Raw genomic sequence first — 21,235 nt, 5'->3', positions numbered from 1 at the left:
CTTTACTACTGTCCTCATGTATTTTTCTTTCAAAAAATCTTTAATCCATTTTAATAGTTTGCCTCTCAGTCCTCCAATGTGCCCCAGTTTCCACATAAGTCGACTATGAGGTACTTTATCAAATGCCTTCTCTAGGTCAAGGTACATCACAGTCCACCACCTGTCACTCTTGCAGCACATCAATCATTCTCGAGTAAAAGCTTAAAAGGTGAGACACACATGACTTTCCAGATCTGAAGCCAAACTGACTGTCTGTCAGAATGTTCATCTTTTCAAGATATTTGGTCTATCAACCTTTCATAATCCTTTCACATAATTTCACTATTGTGCTGATTAGTGATACTGGCCTATAATCTAGTGGTGTTTCCTTGTTTCCACCTTCGTGAATTGGCACCATGTTTGCCCTTTCCCATTCAAGTGCCACAATGCCTTCTTTCAATGAACATGTAACAAGACTTTAGATCTTGTCTGTTAGTTGTCCCCTACATTCTTTAAGTATCCAGTCTGAGATCCCGTCAGATCCTGAAGCTTTTGTCACATCCAATGATCCCAAGAGATTGACCACTTCCCTCACTTCTACATTTATATCTTCTAAACCTGGTTTATTGCTCCCATCGCTTTCTCTAAAAAAGTGCTCTCTTTTGTGAAGACCAATTGGAAACTTTTATTCATTATTACTGCCTGAGCTTAGGCTTCTGCAAAAACCTCACCACCCATCATTAACTTGTGATTTCTTCCCTGTGTCTTAATTAAATCTTTATCTACACACCAAGAGCTTTTTCCCTTTATAAAGGAAGTAGCCATGTCAAAAGCACATACCTACTCCCATCCACCACCCTTTGGCCCCTCTCATCTTAACTTCTCAAGGATGGTGGGTCATCCATGTATTCTGCCCACTGCCCTGGGTCAGAACCAATGTAGCAAGACACAGTACATCCATAGCAAAGCCACTTCACTTAATTGGTGACCCTCCACTCTCCATCCCCTCATACAGTAAAAGAGAAGACGGGGAGAAATCCCTTTGCAAGCACTCATTACTATTCTCTATCTTGACTATCCTCATCTATTGTTCCTTCAAAAGACCTTTCATTCATTCTGGTAGTTTGCCACTCAGTCCTCCAATGTGCTCCAATTTCCACATAAGTCGACTGTGAGGTACTTTATCAAATGCCTTCTCTAGGTCGGGGAACACACAGTCCACTCACCCGTCTCTCTCTTGCTACACATCAATCACTCTCAAGTAAAAGTTTAAAAGGTTCAACACACACACAATCTTCCAGATCTGAAGCCAAACTGACTGACTGTCAGGATATTCGTATTTTCAATGCATTTGGTTCATCAATCTTTCACAATCCTTTCACATAATTTCACTATTGTGCTTGTCAGTGATACCAACCTATAATTTAGTCGTGTCTTCTTACTTCCATTTTTGTGAATTGGTACCACATTTACCCTTTTCCTATCAAGCAGCACTATGCCTTCTTTCAATAAACATACAATAAGACTGTGACTCTTGTCTGCTAGATGTTCCCTACATTCTTTAAGTATCCAGTTTGAGATCCCATCAGGTCCTAAGCTTTTGTCATATCCAATGATCCCAAAATATTTAGCACTTCTCTCACTTCTACATATATATCTTCTAAACCTGAATTCTTGCTCCCGTTGCTTTCCTCATAAAAACTGCTCTCTTATGTGAAGACCAATTGTGGTAATAGAAAGAGGGGAACCATCAACAGTTGTCAGTTGTCTTTGTAAGAGAAGATGGAGGAAATACAGATGAAGATGACATAGATCTTATTCCCATCCCAGTGTAGATCTTAATCCTATCCCAGTGTAGATCTTAACCTCTTCACTCCGGGCCAAAATCTCGCGGGCAGCATTATCTGCCAGACGTACGATGTGTCGTAATAATACTCACATCATAAAATATAGTCACCGCTTATATCGATTGTTCTCTCTTTCACCCGTGAATTTTGATAACTATAGAAAATATGATGAAGACAGTTTAGATAGAGAGTATGTCATTACGCAGGGGGCAACTACAATAAATATAATCAAGACGACGATATGGCAGCCTCGCATATCCACTTGCTCCTCATGCCGCCTACGTATGCGGCACCGTATGGAAGGGGTTAATCCTATCCCAGAGTAGATCTTAATCCCATCCCAGTGTAGATCTTAATCCCATCCCACAGCAACTGAGTATTTGTCCTTTGGGGCTGCACATCCAAAGGAAGGCGAGAGTATCAAATAGTTTTGTAGAAAAGCATCAGGGAGATTTTCTCTAATGGCACATCTTGCACGACCACCAACTGCATGTAGATCTACTGGTCACGGGTCACTCCAATGAGTATTTTCATCGGAGACAATGGAAAAGTATAATGTGAAAAAGATGAAGATAGGATTTAATAATGTCTCCAGAACTAAGCTACTAAAAACACAAAGTTCTAGAAAGCAAAGGGACCAGACAAAGTTTCAGAACTGAAAATGAAAGAGAGTGCACAACATTTGAGCTACCCAGTAACAACATTATGTGAGAATTCATTAAGAAAAAGACATTTTTCTTCACAATGAAAACTATCCTAGTCCCCATATAAAAAAGACGTACAGAGAGAGGACCCATTCAACTATAGATTAATGTCACTAACCAGCATACCATACAAAACATTAAAAAAAATTACTGAGCAAAATTGGACAGAAATACTAGAAAAAATATATATATTAGTATCACATGTAATCTGGATCCAGCACAGAAAGATCATGCATAGCAAATCTACTTTGTTATTAAAAGAGTTACTGAATTTCTCTATGAAAGAGAAGAATGAGTGGACTGCGTATACCTGTACCTGAAGAAGCCTTTGACAACATACCTCATAAGAGACTAAAGTGGAAGCTCAAGGTAAATGGTGAAGTTGGAAGTAAACTGTTGAAATGGATGGGAGATTTCCTGGAAGGAAGGAAAATGACAACGGTAATCAGACGAGTTCAATCTGAATGAAAAGAAAAGGCCATTGGAGTCCCACAGGTATCGGTGTTGGCACCATTCATGTTTCTCATATACATAAATGAACTGAGAGAGTAGCCAGCTACATATATATAATTCCTGAACAATGCTAAACTGCAAATGAGAATATCAGGTGAAATATCAACAGAAATCTTGTAGTTAGAACTGAACAAAATGTGCATCTGGACCTAAAAAAGGGAAATGAAATCTAATACTAGTAAGTTCAATGTGATGTACATGGCTGCCACAAAAGGATATACACTTGAAGAAAAACTGATGACACTGGATAAAGAAAAAGATCCATGGATAACACTCCAGACCAATCCACAACTTAAAATTCCTCAATGCAAAACAAACACATTAGCATACTACTATTCAACATAAACAGAATAAAAGCAATCAGTTGCCCCATTGAAAGTGGCAGCAGACTGGAAGTGAGTATTAAGGGAGAGAGACTGGAGGAAGTGGATAGTTTTAGACACTTGGGTGCAAATGTGGCAGGAAAGGGAGGAGTGAAGGTGGAGGTAGAATGTAGATTGAGAGAAGCGAGTAAATGCCTTGGTGGATTAAAAAGTGTAATGAGGAATAGACATTTGGGAATGGATGCTAAGAGGAGACTGTATGAAGGAGTGATTATGCCAACAGCACTGTATGGGGCAGAAACATGGAACATAAGAGAGGAAGAGAGAAGGAGTTTGAATGTGTTTGAGATGAGGTGTCTGAGAAGTATGATGGGGGTTACTAGGCTAGATAGAGTGAGAAATGAGGAGGTGAGGAGGAGAACAGGGGTGGAAAAGGAGCTGGGAGATAGGGTTGATGAAAGAGTATTAGGATGGTTTGGACACATGGAAAGAATGAGTGAGGAAAGACTGGTAAAAGAGGTATGGAGGGCAGATGTGGAGGGAGTGAACATGAGGGGACGTCCTAGGATGAGGTGGATGGATGGGGTGAAGGGGGCTTTGGGGAAGAGGGGAATGTCTGTTGAGGAAGGACGGGAGAGGACAGAAGACAGGGGTGAATGGAGAATGGTTGTATATGGATGATGTTGTGATGCATGAGGTGGAATGGGCGGGGGGATGGGGGGTGAGGTAGTATGTGTGAGCAAAATTTGACGCAGCCCGAAGGGATTTCTCCCCGTCTTCTCCTTTTATGCATGGGGGGACGGAGAGGGGGGGTCGCCGATTTAATGAAGCGGCCATGCTGTGGATGTGCTGTGTCTTGCGACACTGCTTCTGACCCAGGGCAGTGGACAAGGTGCAGGGATGACCCGTCATCCAGGAGGTGCTAAGATGAGAAGGAGGGTGGAGGGGTGTGGAGTGTATTCAGGGATGGAATGGGTGGGAATGATTCTATGCCTTTTCCTTTTTGGCTACCTCCCTTGTAAGGGGGAAAAAGCCTTGGTATATGTATGTATTATGTTCTATTATGGTGCTTTTGGCACATCCCATTATTACTCTCAATGCTTTGATTTGTGTACTTCACAAGGTGTACCTGTACATTAGTATAAATTATATAAGTGAGTGCCTGTATAGTTCTTCTTTACAAGGGAAAAGGGGACAAGTGTGAATGTAGTAGTTTCAGAGGGATTAGCATAAATGTAGTTGGGAAGGCTTATGGGAGGATCTTGAATGAGAGGATTAGGAGAGGAACAGAGGGAGTAATTGGTAAGGAACAGTGTGGATTTAGGACGGGTAGAGGTTGTGTAGATCAGATCTTTGTGGTAAGACAAATATGTGAGAAAGCTATAGGAAAGGGGAAGGATGTTTTTTGGGCTTTTATGGATCTGGAAAAGGCTTATGATAGGGTAGACAGAAAGGCACTGTGGGAGGTTATGCAGATATATGGGATAGGAGGAAAGCTTGTAGGAGCTGTCAAGAGTTTTTATGAGAGTAGTAGAGCTTGTGTCAGGATTAGAAATGGAGAGAGTGAGTGGTTTGAGGTAAAGGTGGGACTTTGTCAAGGATGCGTTATGTCGCCCTGGCTGTTCAACTTATACATGGATGGGGTAGTGCGAGAGGTAAATGCAAGGGTAGTGGGTCAGGGATTGGAGATGGTTAAAGAAAATGGAGAAAAGTGAGAGGTGAGCCAGCTGTTGTTTGCTGACGACACTGCGCTTGTGGCAGGATCGGAGGAGGGACTGAGGAAGTTGGTGACAGAGTTTGGGAGAGTGTGTGATAGAAGAAAGCTAAAGATAAATGTGGGTAAAGTAAGGTGATGAGATGTACAAGGGGTGAAAGTGGCAGTAGACTGGAAGTGAGCATTAAGGGAGAGCGACTGGAGGAAGTGGATAGTTTTAGATACTTGGGTGCAAGTGTGGCAAGAAAAGGTGGAGTGAAGGTGGAGGTAGAATAAAGATTGAGAGAAGCGAGTAAATGCCTTGGTGGATTAAAAAGTGTAATGAGGAATAGACATTTGGGAATGGATGCTAAGAGGAGACTGTATGAAGGAGTGATTGTGCCAACAGCACTGTATGGGGCAGAAACATGGAACATAAGAGAGGAAGAGAGAAGGAACTTGAATGTGTTTGAGATGAGGTGTCTGAGAAGTATGATGGGGGTTACTAGGCTAGATAGAGTGAGAAATGAGGAGGTGAGGAGGAGAACAGGGGTGGAAAGGGAGTTGGGAGATAGGGTTGATGAAAGAGTATTAGGATGGTTTGGGCACATGGAAAGAATGAGTGAAGAAAGACTAGTAAAAGAGGTATGGAAGGCAGATGTGGAGGGAGTGAACATGAGGGGACGTCCTAGGATGAGGTGGATGGATGGGGTGAAGGGGGCTTTGGGGAAGAGGGGAATGTCTGTTGAGGAAGGACGGGAGAGGACAGAAGACAGGGGTGAATGGAGAATGGTTGTATATGGATGATGTTGTGATGCATGAGGTGGAATGGGCAGGGGGATGGGGGGTGAGGTAGTACTGTATGTGTGAGTAAAATTTGATGCAGCCCGAAGGGATTTCTCCCCGTCTTCTCCTTTTATGCATGGGGGGACGGAGAGGGGGGTCGCCGATTTAATGAAGCGGCCATGCTGTGGATGTGCTGTGTCTTGCGACACTGCTTCTGACCCAGGGCAGTGGACAAGGTGCAGGGATGACCCGTCATCCAGGAGGTGCTAAGATGAGAGGGAGGGTGGAGGGGTGTGGAGTGTATTCAGGGATGGAATGGGTGGGAATGATTCTATGCCTTTTCCTTTTTGGCTACCTCCCTTGTAAGGGGGAAAAAGCCTTGGTATATGTATGTATTATGTTCTATTATGGTGCTTTTGGCACATCCCATTATTACTCTCAATGCTTTGATGTGTGTACTTCATAAGGTGTACCTGTACATTAGTATAAATTATATAAGTTTATTAACACTAACACAGAATATGCCTGGCCAATGATTCAAACTACCCTAGAACCACCACACAGGGGACACAGAACACCTCATACTACAATGAAAACACACAAACGATCCCTTGGGAACACAGAATATATCTTCCCTAAGAGACTTGTAAACCTGCCTAGAGGCTGTTGCTGCTTATCCGACTGTCATGAGTCAGAGGCAACAGGGGCAATAGATTGAGATTGATTTAACTAGTGTTTTGACAGCTACTGTGGACTCTCCTCCATACATTTTACTTTGTTGTATAATGTGTTAAAAATGGTGCCCAGACCCAGGAAGGCTCCCCTAAGAAGTTCGCTGAGCAGTGAAGATAAAATTGGAAAGTTTAAGAAGATATGTCAAGGGTGGGTGATAAATTCCAAGATGCTGAGTGATGTTCTAGAAGCTTCCAGCACCACCATTAGTCAAAATGTGTATGCCCTCAAGGAATACAATATAAACCTAGCTAAGTCAGATGAAGTGCAAGAAGCAATAGAAGTTGAAGTAGCTGAGGAACTTGACCAAGTTTTGGATGAAGCACATGAATTTAGAACAGAAAGTGCAAGGCCTGGGATATTAGCTGAAGATAAGATATGGGAATCAGCAGCAGAAACAGCTAGTCCTCAAGCTGGTAGTGTAAATGGAAAATCTTCATCTTGATAATGAGAACACCAATATCAAGTTACCCAAGTTAGAATTGCCAAAGTCTAGTGGTGAACTGACCCAGTGGCAGTCCTTCTGGGATTCCTCCCACATTGATACAACAGACTTTCCAGTGATCAGTAAGTTTCCCTATTTGTTGTCTCCTCTGGAGAGAGATGCCAAGAATGTGGCCAAGGGACTAGCTCATACTGGTACTAATTACCCTGTAACCTGTGACCCACTGAGAAAATGCTACAAGCTAGCAAGGATTATCTTTGCTCACATCCAGACATTGTTGAATGGTCACGTCAACATCAGTGAACCATAGGTTGTGGTACAATTGTGGAAGTTATGTGACGAGACTGATATATATCCACAGTTTGGAGGCAATAGGCATTACAGAGAAGCCATGCAAAGTGTTTCTTAGCCCGATTATCCTCTTGTTTACCCAGTGAACTGTGGTTAGAATGGCCCAGGGATGGTGATGGACATGAGAGCGACTTGACTTGGCTAATGACATTCTTAGACAATGTAATTTCAAGATTAGAAAGATCTGAGGCCTTTAACCCATTGACGACGGGTATCATGTATACATGTCATAGCAGAATTGCCACAGACGACGGGAGCATGTATAGGTGACATGACACTTGCCGACGGGGAAGTCATCCATAGCTGCACGAGTTGTTTTGGTACTAACGCCGGGCAACATGTATTGATGATTTCTCTACCGAAACGACGGGATATCATACATGCATGCCATATTTTTTATTTATTTATTTATTTATTTTTTATCTATTTATTTATTTTATTTATTTATTATTTATTTTTTATTCGTTCTACTTATTGTTCCCCCCATCCCTCTCCTCCTCCACCTCCCACACGCGAACCTGAAACAGTGGGGAGGGGGGGGATGGAGGGTATGCTCCCCCCCTATCCCATGGGAGGGGGGATTCCCTCCTCTACCCCCGTTTCTCTCCTCCTCCACCTCCCATACACGAACTGGAGCCAATGGGGAGGGGGGGGAGGGGGGTATGATTCCTAACTCCATTTCCCACCCAAAACCCCCATCCCACTTTCCTTACACCAATTAGTGAAGGGGATATCATGGGAGGGGGGTATGCTTCCTAACTCCATTTCCCCTCCTACCCCCCCTACCCCCCAACCGAGGTTACAACAGGAGATCCTAGGCCTCTCTCGCCACTCGCTAGCCTGACATCATGCCACGCAAGCAACTCTCAACCGCTGCCTCAACCCCTGCCTGTTCTGGTGCTGACCCTGGTTCAGCTCAGCCTTCCACTTCTGGTCTTAGAGCCAAGAAGAGGACCCAGCGTCTTTCAACCCCTAGGCCTGACTCTTATGTTGACGACCCGGCAATTGCTACTCGACCTCCTCCTGCCTCAACCTCAACCCCTGCCCGTTCTGGGGCTGACCCTGGCTCAGGTCAGCCTTCCACTTCTGGAGTTAGAGCCAAGAAGAGGACCCGACGACCTTCAACCCCTAGACCTGACTCTGACTCGGAGGTAGACGACCCGGCACCTGTTACTCGTCCTCCTGCTACATCTCAACAACCTGCCACAAATGTAAGTGTGAAAATTTATGTTTGAAATGTAATTATTTTGATTGTAATATAAATGTGTGACAGTTTTCACATACACGTGCGAGATGCATATTTTATGTGATCTATTTTGTATATTTCAGGTCCCAGACTCTGACTTGGAGCTGGATACAGGGGGTGACGATGTCTTGCAGCTTCGGTCGGACAACTCTTCGTCAGAAGAAGAGGAGTGGTCTGACTTGGATTATGTGGACTTCACCCCATCAGACAACGACCCTAACACCTCGCAGGATTCAATCCCATCTGACGTCCCTCTTGCCAATATTCGTCAGGAAATGTTCAAGAGGAATGCTCCCGGGACCCCATCCTTCGTGTGGAAAAAGGCACAAAATATCCCACGGGTGAATGGTTTTTCAGCCTATCCAGGTGTAACACCATCCCTGGATGAGGAATCATCTGCCTGGGATATTTTTAGGACCCTCTTCCCAGACCATCTGTTGGACATCATGGCTGATGAAACCAACAGATATGCTCAGCAGCACCCACCCACCAGTTCCAGCCACATGAAGGATTGGGAGCCCATAACACCAAGGGACATAAGGACGTTTATGGGATTGAAGATGTTGATGGGCATCCACAGGCTCCCAGACCAGCGGGACTACTGGTCGAAAGACGAGTACTTGGGAGTCAACATTTTTAGAAAAAGTATGCCTCGTGATACTTTTAGTAAGATTGCCACCCACCTGCACTTCACCAACAACGAGGAACAACCCGATAATGACAAGCTCTGGAAGCTCCGCCCCGTCATTGATACCTTCACCGAGACGTTCCGTTCAGCCTACGTGCCCAGCAGAGAAATCACAGTTGATGAGTCCATCCTGCGGTACCGAGGGCGTCACCACGCAATTCAGTACAACCCCACCAAGAGGGGCCGCTTTGGCTTCAAAGCCTATAAGCTCTGCGTGAGTGACGGTCCAGCAGCTGGCTACACATGCTCCTTCAAAATATATATGGGGCAGGAGGACAGGGGAGATGTGCCAACCTCCCAGAAAGTTGTCGTCCAACTGATGGAGTGTGCCAGACTGTTGGATAAGGGGTATAATTTGTACTTGGACAACTGGTACAGTTCCCCTTCCCTCTACCACTACCTGCAGTCCAGGAGGACAAACGTGGTGGGCACTGTACGGCTGAACCGTAAATACATGCCACGTGATCTGGAGGCCAATAGGCGGGGTGATATTGACTTCCGATCCAGTAAAACCGGGATGTTGGCACTCCAGTGGAAGGACAAGAGAGTTGTCACCATGCTCTCCACTGTTCACACCAGTGAGACTACAGAAGCCGGCCAGGACAGGAGAGGGAACGTGAAAGTAAAACCGAAGGCAGTGGTGGACTACTGCAACGGTATGAAGGGGGTCGACCTCTCCGACCAGCTGGCAAAGTATTATGCTATCCCCAGGAAGGTAAACAAGTGGTATATCAAGCTTTTCTACCATTTGCTTGATTGCCTCGTAGTGAATACGTACTGTCTGTACAAGCAGCTGGGTGGAACAACATCCCAGAAAAATATGAGGCTTGGCCTGGTGGATAGACTACTGAACTTTGACCGTCGGAGAGGTCGCTCCAGAACCCCCTCGGTCCCTCCATCTGCCAACGGTATGGACACGCGGGTCCATATCCTGGTGGACACACCTGGCCGGAAGTTCCGACGCTGCCATGGCTGCTGGGAGCAGTCAAAGAAGAGGAAGATGGTGAGGTATATGTGCAGGGAGTGTAACCTCAGCTTCTGCCCTGCCTTCTGCTTCAACCACCACCACGGCCTCCAGTAGCACAGGTTGACGTGCAGGTGGGAGGCAGCTAATAGAATAGGATAGATTTTTTTTTTTATAGGTTTAGTGGATAGGGACCTCTCAGATGGAATGAACCTTGACGTGGTTGAGAGGCTGAGTAACCAATATGGTAAAACATATTGGTGAAACCAATACATTCCAAATAGTATATAAAACAATCCATGTATTCAACTAAATAAAGATTTTCTGTTCTCGAGAGAGTGTCGCTATTGAAGAGGATGAGCTAAAGAATAGAAGATGGATTGACAGTTCAGAGGTCTTTGGCGGAGAAGAAGAAGAAGAAGAAGAAGAAAATGATGAGAACCAAAAGCCGAACAGAAAACGGGTGGAAAAATTTGACGTAAAACACTGTCCCAAACGACGGGATGACATCTATAAATGCATAAACAATAAATCAATTTGCTGTAATGTTTACAGGCTTCAGTAAAAGACAAAATAGTATTAGACAATTTCATATTGTAATATATCTAGTACTTGATAATAAATTATATAATATATTATATAATGTATCATTATCATGGCCGATTCTCAAGTAATATGCCTCATAAACTCAACCTTATCAACCTCGAAAGTATTTTATATACAAAGCTGTATCGCCAAAGAAGGCAAACAGACACGAAAGGAAATTATTGTGTGAGGACTATACAATGTCGTCCGCCACTGTAGAGCGCCGGCATGAGCGTTACCGCTCGTTTTCTGTTGCCCGGAATACGGTGCTGCCAAGCCTACACCCGCCCCGTCGTCAATGGGTTAAAGGAATGAAAAGTTGTAGTAAAGAAAAATGAAAATAAGGTTTCTAAGGAAAAAAGTGTACTCAACCGCAGCCCTCCATGCTTCGTCCAAGCAAGAAAACTATGTGCCATTTCTGAGGCAGGAAACACAAAATCAGACTTTTTTTTGTGTACTAAGATTAAGTGGAAAAGAACAACTTGAGAAAATAAGCATAGGTCTGAGTTTCAAGTGTTTGAATGGTGGTCACATTTCGAGAGAATGTAGATCTTGTAGAGAGTGTACAAAGTGTAATGATGGTGACACTGCTATAATGTGTGGCACTCGGGTGGAATTAAGTCCAAAGAATGTCTTGTGTTATGAGAAGTGTTCTGTATTAACCAATTGTATTTACGTAATTGCAGTATAAAGAAGCAGTGCTCAATGGGTCCAGTCTCCTATTCTCTAATTTTTTTTATCATACCTTGCCTCAAATTCATGTACAGTTCCAACTTAATCTATATCCTTAATTTCCAATTATCATATTTAGATTTGAACTCGTGTACTGTCTGAACTTGGGCCATATCACTTGCATACAATCTATCGCCTTTAGTGACCTGAATACTGTAATCATATCATCTCTTTCTCTTCAATCTTTCAAAGTTGGCACACCCAGTGCTTTTAGTATTTCCTCATATGGTTTATTTGCCAGGATGGGGAATAATGTGGTTGCTACCCTTTATACTCTCTCAATCTTGCTTATACCCTTCAATCTGTGTGGGGACCATACTACTGACATATATTCCAGTCTTGGATGTATCAGGGTTTTGATGAGGTTTTTCATCATCTCTCCATCCATATGGTATAAAGCCACCTTGATCTTCTGCAGTAGTCCATATGTCTCTCCCACATTCCTGCTAATATGTCTGTCAGGTGACAGGTTATCTTTTATCAACATTCCCAAATCTTTCTCCTCTTTCACTTTTGTAATGGGTTCACTTCCCAAGGATTTAAGGATGGTCTTTTGCCACTACATATTGCCCATTTCCAGTACTTTGCATTTTTCGCTACTGAACATCATTTCCCATTCTTGGCTCCATGCAAAAATACGGTCTAGATCTTTTTGCAATAATAGTCTATCCTCCTCCTCATTTTTTACTCTTCTTATAATTTTTGCCTAATCTACAAACAAGCTGGCATAGCTTGTTGTTCCTTCCATCATGTCGTCATTGACATAGACAAGAAACATTATTGGTGCAAGCACTGAACCTTGTGGAACTCCACTCATTACTGCTCTCCATCATGGCAACTTATCCTTTACTACAGTCCTCATGTAACTTTCCTTCAAAAATTCTTTCATCCATTCCAATAGTTTGCCTCTCAGTCCTCCAACATCCTCCAATTTCCACATAAGTCAACTGTGAGGTACTTTATTAAATGCCTTCTCTCCATTGAGGAACACACAGTCCATCCACCACTTTCTCTTGCAGTACAGTCTTAGTCAAAATTTTCATCTTTTCAAGATATTTGGTCCATTGAGCTTTCACAGTCTTTTTACATAATTTCATTATTGTGCTGGTTAGTGATACTGGCCCACAATTTAGTGGTGTCTCCTTATTTCCACCTTTGTGAATTGGCACCACATTTGCCCTTTTCCAATCAAGTGGCACAATGCCTTCACTCGATGAACATGTAAATCAGGGAGTTCAAGATTCCTGTCTCTTAGGTTAGTAGCAGATCTAATTTTGTGGGAATGTCATCTCCTCTTACCAGCCACTTCCTTTACCCACTGGGTAATTGTGTTCTCCATCACTATACCTAACAGAATATTTCCCCAAGAATATACTTTGCCACTTGCTTCCCATTTCTCCCTGTTGACTTCACTGCAATTAAAATATTCAATAATGACTGAATTATTACTTTATTCATTAGTTTTCTTTAAAAGAGTTATGCCCAACAACTTTTGATATTCAACTTCATTCCAAGCTCTTGTCTTGGAGGAGGGGGCCATACACCACAATGAAGGCTCTTCTATTCTGTTTCCCCAGCTCTCTTTTGCAGAAGACCCAAGAACCCCATTAAACCAGCTAGTGAACTGATTTTGTGCCACTATAGCATGATATAAAGTGCTCTGTATCTTCTATGTGGTGGCTATGCCTTGTAACATCTATACATCCAATTTCCCATTTTCTTTTTTTCATTTCACTTTTTTATTTTAATAAACAGTAAATATCACAAATTTAGTGTGATCAGGCCACAATCAAATACATCTTTTCCCTTCATTTTTCCACTTTAACATTATATTTCTACTCATTCCTCTATTTGAAATTCCCATTGATACTCCCTAATGTCTCTTTGTCTCCAGCCCTCTTCTCTGTCTCATCTCTTTGTTATTTTACTCTTCACCCTACCTCTTCATTAATATAATAATTCCACATTTCACATGCTCATATTCAGGTTATGTAAACTATATTCATCCAAACCCAGACCTTAAAAGAATATACTTAGTTTTAATAAACATAATGGTGCAGTTAGCACAACTTCCCTAACTGCATGTATATAGTGCAGTCCATTCTGTGAACAAAGAAAAACCAAATTGAATTTTTAATATGTTTGCCATACTTTTCACAACTCTGGATACTCACTTCATTAAAACCTATGAAACTCATCATGTTAAAAAATGTGAACATAAAAAAAACTTTACCAACCTTCCTCAAGCTCAGATTTGATATACAACCTCTGAATTTCATTCCAAAGCAGCAACCAACATACCTTAATATTAAAAGCCTGGCGTTCTAAGTGGGATGTGAGACGGAACTTTTGATCTCTTAACAACAGGAATGTGAGTAGCATGTAGCATTCACTGCATACCATGAACACCACAAAGAAAACCTTATGAAGATCTGAAATAATGAAATTGTGGTATTTAAGATATATGAAGAAAATGCCCTAATCATAAACATTTTTTCTTTGTTATTCATACACTATACAAACATTAACATATACACTGATATACTATCATGTAGTTTCAACATGCTTCCTAAAATACCCTATTGTCAAAATGAGTGTGATAATCATTTTTTATTCTGTCAATTTCTTACCATAGTTTTCTTTTGACGAAACAAATGATAGACCAAGTAAGGCTAGATTCTCAACAACATTCAACACTGTATTCACCTTCACTGCATTCTGTTCAATGAGGGGAAAAATACTTTTTTAGTCATAAATAACTTCATTAATGTAAATTCATTCTACTTCTAAATATAATAATGTTCAACTTCAAAATTGAAATGTACATCTCTGATCACCTCTGTAGAATGCAAGATATTCCTTTTGTAACTGTCATAACTTACAATTGAAAATTGAAAGAAAGCTATTCATCTACAATCAAAAGTTAGTCATTTATAATCAATTGTAAGAAGGAGCTAGGGGTGCAAGAATGCAAGCTGAAATAATTAATAAAACCTTCCAGTCTGTATCAATGTAAAGAATTTCTGGGAGAAGAGGATGAAGAAAACAAAGATGCTAAAAACAACAAATCTAAATCACTCAAGAACATGAGACAACACGGGAGGGATGGGAGGTATGGAATTGCTTAAAAGTGACAGTTTGCCGACAAGATTGATTATTATTTTTTTCAGATCTCTACTATAACTGTCCTTTTTGAGTTTCTTTTCATGTCCCCTTGTTTTTCTTCTACCCCAATTTAATAAGTCTTCTCTATCAAGATCTTCCATGACTTTCATAATTCTATAAATGGCCAACAGATTTCCTCTTTCTCTTCTTTGTTCCTGGGTTGGTAGTTCCATTTTAGACAATCTCTCATATGCCAGTTTTGAAAGTGTTGGGGCTATCTTTGTTGTTGCTCTTTGGATTTTTTGTTTTCCTAATATTATTTTTTGCACTGGGTGTCCACAATATTGCTGTGTATTCCAATCTTGGTCTTATCAGTGTGACTAGTATTTTCTTTACCATTTCTTCATCCAAGAAATTAAAAACCACCTTTATTGATCTTAACAAATTGTAGGTTTCTCCAACTATTTTGTTTATGTTTGTCTGGGGACATGTCTTTGGTGACAATTATGCCTAGGTCCTTTTCAGAACCAACTTTCTTTACTTCCTTTGTGCCAATTTTATATTCTCCTGATATTCTTTTTTACATTTTACAAATTCCATTATACTACTCTTCCCAAATGGTGTCTTGTATTAAATTATATCCACAATTTCAGGTTCTGCTGTAAATATTAAATCTAGTCTCAACAGCTCTTCATTACTTCTATGTCTGGTATTTTATTTTGACCATTGTGTCATTTTATGTTCTATAGTCATGTCATGTAATACATTTCCCCCATAGATCCTCTTCACCTTTTACTGTCATCTCTTCCAGTTTAGACAATCTTTACTCATATGTCAGCTTTGAAAGTGTTGGAGCTATCTTTGTTGTTGCTCTTTGGATTCTTTCTATTTTCCTTATATTCTTTTTTGCACTGGGTGTCCATAATGTTGCTGTGTATTCCAGTCTTGGTCTTATCAGTGTGACTAGTATTTTCTTTACCATTTCTTCATCCAAGAAATTAAAAACCACCTTTATTGATCTTAACAAATTGTAGGTTTCTCCAACTATTTTGTTTATGTTTGTCTGGGGACATGTCTTTGGTGACAATTATGCCTAGGTCCTTTTCAGAACCAACTTTCTTTACTTCCTTTGTGCCAATTTTATATTCTCCTGATATTCTTTTTCTACTTTTTACAAATTCCATTATACTACTCTTCCCAAATGGTGTCTTGTATCAAATTCCATTCACAATTTCAGGTTCTGTTGTAAATATTAAATCTAGTCTCAACAGCTCTTCATTACTTCTATATCTGGTATTTTTACCCATTGTGTCACTGTATGCTCTACAGTCATGTCAAGTAATACATTTCCCCATAGATCCTCTCCACCTTTCACTGTCATCTCTTCCCAATAGATACCTTCATCCTTCAGCATCTCATTTAATGAATGCCTTGTATCTTCTAACATTTTTGAATACTCGCCCTCTTTCCAAGAGCCTGCTTTTGGGGGCACACAAATCCCTACAAACTTTCTACTTTTCATTTTACTATCTTCGACTTTTATCATGATCATTTCCACACTGTTTTTACCCTCTGTAACCTTCATCATGTTTAAGTTTTTCTTGGCCAGAAACATGACTCCCACCTTGTTTCTTGTCTCTACAGGTAAACGTCGACTTACGATGGCCGCGACTTACGATTGTTCGACTTTACGATGACGACGACGACGACGACGATATGATAATTTAACCCCTTCCATACGGTGCCGCACACGTAGGCGTCTTGATTATATTTATTGTAGTCGCCCCTGTGTTTTTACATTCTCTCAAATGATTCATTCTCTGTGGTTTTCAAAATTCGCGGGTGAAAGAGAGAACGATCGATATAATCGGTGACTATATTTTATGATGCGAGTATTATTACGTCACGTCGTACGGCTGGCATTGGCTGCTGCCCGCGAGATTTAAGTCCGTACTGAAAATACATATTATAGTGTTTGAATATGGTAAAAAGGATAAAAATAATTAAATAAACTACTGTACATGTTTAATAGGCTATATTCAGTATCTCTGGTGGTTAATATACAGGTAGGCTAGGTACAGTGACCACGGAACAGAGTGGGGATCGACTTACGATGAGATCGTCTTACGATGGCTCTATCGAAACCTAATGCCATCGTAAGTCGACGTTTACCTGTATTTTTAATCCAAGGATTATTTGATTATGTCCAACACTATTTGGTGGTGAATCCCTTAATTTCATCTCTGCAATTCCCATTATGTCTGGTTTTTCTTCTGACAGGTTTTCATTTAGTTCACTTAATCCTGAGATCAATCTATGTTAGTATAAGCCACTTTAAAAAAAATTCTTCTCCATCTTGTTTTCTGTTCCTTTTCACTTACACGAGCATACAATTTTTTTCAGCCTCCTTTCTTTTGGCCTTGTTCTCATCGTGTTTTTTTCTTAAGCTTCATCTCTTAGTGTCTTCCCTCTTTCTCTTTCCTCAACATTCACTTCTCTTTTTATCCATATATTGTTGTAGTGTTCTCTCTTTTCCTAACTGTCCTGATTTTGCTAGTATGTCTTCTACCATTTGTGACCTTAATTTTATCTTTAGACGTTGATTTCTTTCTTTTGAATATTGTCCCATCCTACATACTTCTTCTATTTCCTTTTCTACTTCTTGGTCTCTGTCTTGTACTTCTTTTAGAATTATTTTTGCTATTTCTTTTTCGGCTTTTTCCTTCAAGTACCTAACCATGTCATGTTTTTCCTTTAGTCCATATACAATACACTTTTTTTTATCCATTGTATTTCTAACCCAATTTGCTTTCTCTTTGATTATTTGAATAATTGTGTCTTTTGCATTCTCTCCTGCATTTGTTGTACTATTTCTTTACAAGTGATCTCTTCATTTTCTTTGTATTCATTCCATTTCTTAATCTTCAGTAAATTTTCCTCTCCTAAATTTTCTTCAATTCCTTCAGACATTGCCTGTATTTTGTAATTCATCTCCTTTTTTTAAGTTCTCACAACTGGTGGTATCTTTGTTTTTTATCCCTTCATTTTCACATTTAACCTCAATTATTTTTTTCATTCACTCAGTTCATTATTTATTTCAGCATTCTTTCTTTTTAAATCACACACCTCTTTGTTTACTTTGAAGCAGTCTTTTTTAAATTCATAATCTCTTTAGTTCCATGAATTCCCTATCCCATGAGTTTCTATTAAAACTCATCTCCCTTTCCATGTCTATAATTTGACTCAAATTCCTTCTTTTGTACTTACCAAATCCAGAAAAAGGATCATTAGAGTTTAACCTAAGCAGTCCTCTTGGTGTCTCGTGGCCTCTGTTTACATTAAGTTTCAGTATAGCACCTCCAGAGGGTTCTGCCCTCATGTCGATGTTTGATTAAAAATTGTTGCCATTTTCACTTGATCCTTCTTGATTTCATTGCATTTTCTCTTGAAAGACATTACTAGCACTGCTCTAGATCATTTTGGGGAACCACAAGTGCTCCCCCTCCCACTCAATACAATCCAGGCCTCCTGCTCTCCTTGCACTATTGAGAATTTTCATCTCAATTCAGTAGCCTACAGAGCTCCAGTCAATGCTGTTGACTGTTTGGTGGTTCATGTGTGTGTGTGTTTGAGATGCAATGCCTGAGAAGTATGGTAGGGGTTACAAGGTTGGATAGATTGAGAAACAAGGAGGTAAGGAGGAGAGAAGGGGTGGAAAAAGAGATGGCAGATAGGGTTGATGAAAGAGTATTGGGATGGTTTGGACACATGGAAAGAATGAGTGAAGAAAGATTAGTAAAAGAAGTGTGGAAGGCAGACGTGGATAGAGTGAACATGAGAGGGCAACCAAGGATGAGATGGATGGATAGGGTGAAAGGGGCAATGAGCAAGAGGGGAATGTCTGTTGAGGAAGGAAGGGAGAAGGCAGAAGATAGAGGTGAGTGGAGAATAGCTGTGTATGGATGATACTTGGACGAATGGAAGGGAGTGTGGGTGGAGGATCGGGGGGAATTAGGGAGTGGTTATGTGTGAATGATATTTTGATGCAGCCTATAGGGATTTCTCCCCGTCTCCAATGTTTCTGCATGAGGGGATGGAGAGGGGGGTTTGCTGATTAAATGAAGCGGCCTTGCTGTGGATGTGCTGTGTCTTGCTGTATTGCATCTGACTCAGGATGATGGGAGAGATGCAGGGATGACCTGTCATCCAGTAGGAGCCAAGATGACAGTGAGGGAGGGAGGGAGGGGTGGTGAATGGCAGTGGAATGGGTAGGGATGAAATGAGTGGGAGTGGAATTGTCTTTTGATTTTGGTTACCTCATTGGTGAAGGGCAAAAGTCCTTGGCATATGTATCAATGGTTAATAATATTATCATTCATTAGTGATTATTAATAGTAAAGCCAAACACAATGGACATTTGACCATTGGGAATGCATAGATGGGACCCTATGAGCATATTTTTCATCCTGTATATCACAACTAAATACATGAACATACACACACCAAGGGCTTTTCCCCCTTTACAAGGGAGGTAGCCAAAGTCAAAGGCATAAGTCCACTCCCACCTATTTCATCCTCACATACTCCACTCCCATTCACCACACCTCCCTCCCTCTTTTCTTGCCTCCTCCTGGATGACGGGTTATCCCTGCATCTCGTCCACTGCCCTGGGTCAGAAGCAATGCAGCAAGACACAGCACATCCATAGCTAAGCTACTTCATTTAATTGGTGTCCACCCTTTCCTACCCCTTATGCAGAAAAAGAGAAGCTGGGGAGAAATCCCTTCAAACTGTGTCAGAATATCCTTTACACATACTCCCTAACTATCCATCCCCCACCCACTCCCTTCCATGCATCACAGCATCATCCATACACAACCACTCTTTACTTATCCATATCTTCTGTCTTCTCTCTTCCTTTCTCAACAGACATTCGCCTCTTTCCCAATGCCCATTTTATCCCATCAATCCATCTCATCCTTGGTCATCCCAAGTTCACTCCATCCGCCTCTGCCTTCCAAACTTCTTTTACTAATCTTCACTCATTCTTTCCATGTGTCCAAACCATCCCAATGGACATAAAAAAAAAAGTCATTACAGACTGTGTAACCAAAAATTTGTCTTTACCTGGTAAAAACGATAGTTGGGCATAACTCTCTTATTGAAGTTAAAGTACATGGCTGCCAAGAGGAACCTGGGAGCCGAGTGAAGAGCTATAGCAGCCCTCCATATGTAACGCTGTGGTATAAACTCACCAATGGCCGATGAAATGGAGGGCAAATAGTTAGGCACCTATGGTAAAAATTACAGAAAATATATTAAATTCTATAATTTTTCACAATAAAAAATATTCAAAATAACAGATAATACATGTATGCATGCAGAAATATATAAAAAATATATGAAGTATAAATATCTTTCTTTTTCTTGGAGAATATCAATCTACCATTAAAGATACTTTTTCACCTTAACATAGTAACATAATAAATATTGGTTCAAGTTTGACTGGAAACTGACATCACCACAGTGGCAGGCAACCATCATTGGACACTGGACCTTCCCATATGTTTCTCTGGGTAGAAACATTGAACTGTTATTGCTGTTGTTCACCAGACTGTCTGGCTAAATAGTTCTGTTTCCCTGAGGAACACCACGGTTGGAACAAGGTTTTCTCACAAAATCCTTATATAGAGTTTAATATTGTGTTGTTGGTATGCATAACTGTGTACAAGGCTGTCTTCTACAATGTGTTGTATAGTATGAGGAGAAGTGTTACATTTTGTATACAGTTATTTGTCATCCAGTCCCCTCTGTTAACTTAGGAGGGCTGGATGGTGGCCACACCACAGCATGGCCAGGTGGAGCCTGTCCTCTTGGGGAAAAGAGGATTCAGAGGGATGGATATCAGGGGGTCTGGCATGCAGCAATGCACTGTATTTCAGTTGTTGTTGGAACAATGAGCAACATGATTATAGATATGCTTTTGGAGGTAGGTGTCTGGTGAGTATTTGTGTGTGATATAGATATTCAGTGTTGTTTTGATGTTTCTTGGCATGAGTGGGTGCTGTTTTGATGTTACGTAACGTGTGTGGGTGTTATGCCACATAGTGGTAGTAGATGGGTTGTGTTTGTGAAGGCTGTGGCAAGAGTTTGTGTGCCTCTCATGTCATGGTGATCTTTGAGGACTTTCATTTCATGGTGTAAATGGTCTGTAGGTATTCTGTTTGTGTAGCCTCTAATTATCTTTAGGGTTTTGTTTAATATATTTTGTAGGGTGTTGTGATGTGTCTTAGTGAGGTTCCAGGCCCATTTGGGGTGTTAGTTTCTCGGTTTTGTCCCAATGTTGTTCCTGCAACTGATTTAAGCATGTTAAATCTAGGTGTGCATTTTGTCTTTATGTTTGTGATGTGTTGTTTGAATGACATAGATGTATTGTATGTTATGCCATGAATCTTGGATGTGTATGTGTATGGTATATGAGTGTTGTTGATAAAGAGGCATGGTATGTATTTGTGTTCTACTGCTAATCTCTTCTGTCAATG

At 41.0% G+C, this 21,235-nt stretch overlaps 1 protein-coding gene across 12 annotated transcripts in view; it reads right to left on the bottom strand.

Annotated features, from left to right (window-relative positions):
* The window catches only part of LOC143035247 (acyltransferase PGAP2-like), an 81,264-nt gene that overhangs the window by 32,102 nt on the left and 27,927 nt on the right, over positions 1–21,235 (bottom strand). For all 12 annotated transcript variants that reach the window (XM_076202039.1, XM_076202036.1, XM_076202035.1 and 9 more), the window contains 3 exons: positions 19,821–19,985; positions 14,219–14,306; positions 13,890–14,020 (listed from right to left, as the gene is read on the bottom strand). In XM_076202039.1, the coding sequence (XP_076058154.1) occupies positions 13,890–14,020; positions 14,219–14,306; positions 19,821–19,985 (384 nt within the window). The remainder of the gene's footprint in view (positions 1–13,889; positions 14,021–14,218; positions 14,307–19,820; positions 19,986–21,235) is intronic.

The sequence above is a fragment of the Oratosquilla oratoria genome, chromosome 18 (assembly GCF_046742065.1).
Source record: "Oratosquilla oratoria isolate Oo_2021 chromosome 18, ASM4674206v1, whole genome shotgun sequence".
NCBI classification, from domain to species: domain Eukaryota; kingdom Metazoa; phylum Arthropoda; class Malacostraca; order Stomatopoda; family Squillidae; genus Oratosquilla; species Oratosquilla oratoria.
Note: the sequence above shows the minus strand (reverse complement) of the source record. Positions and strands in the feature narration are given on the sequence as shown.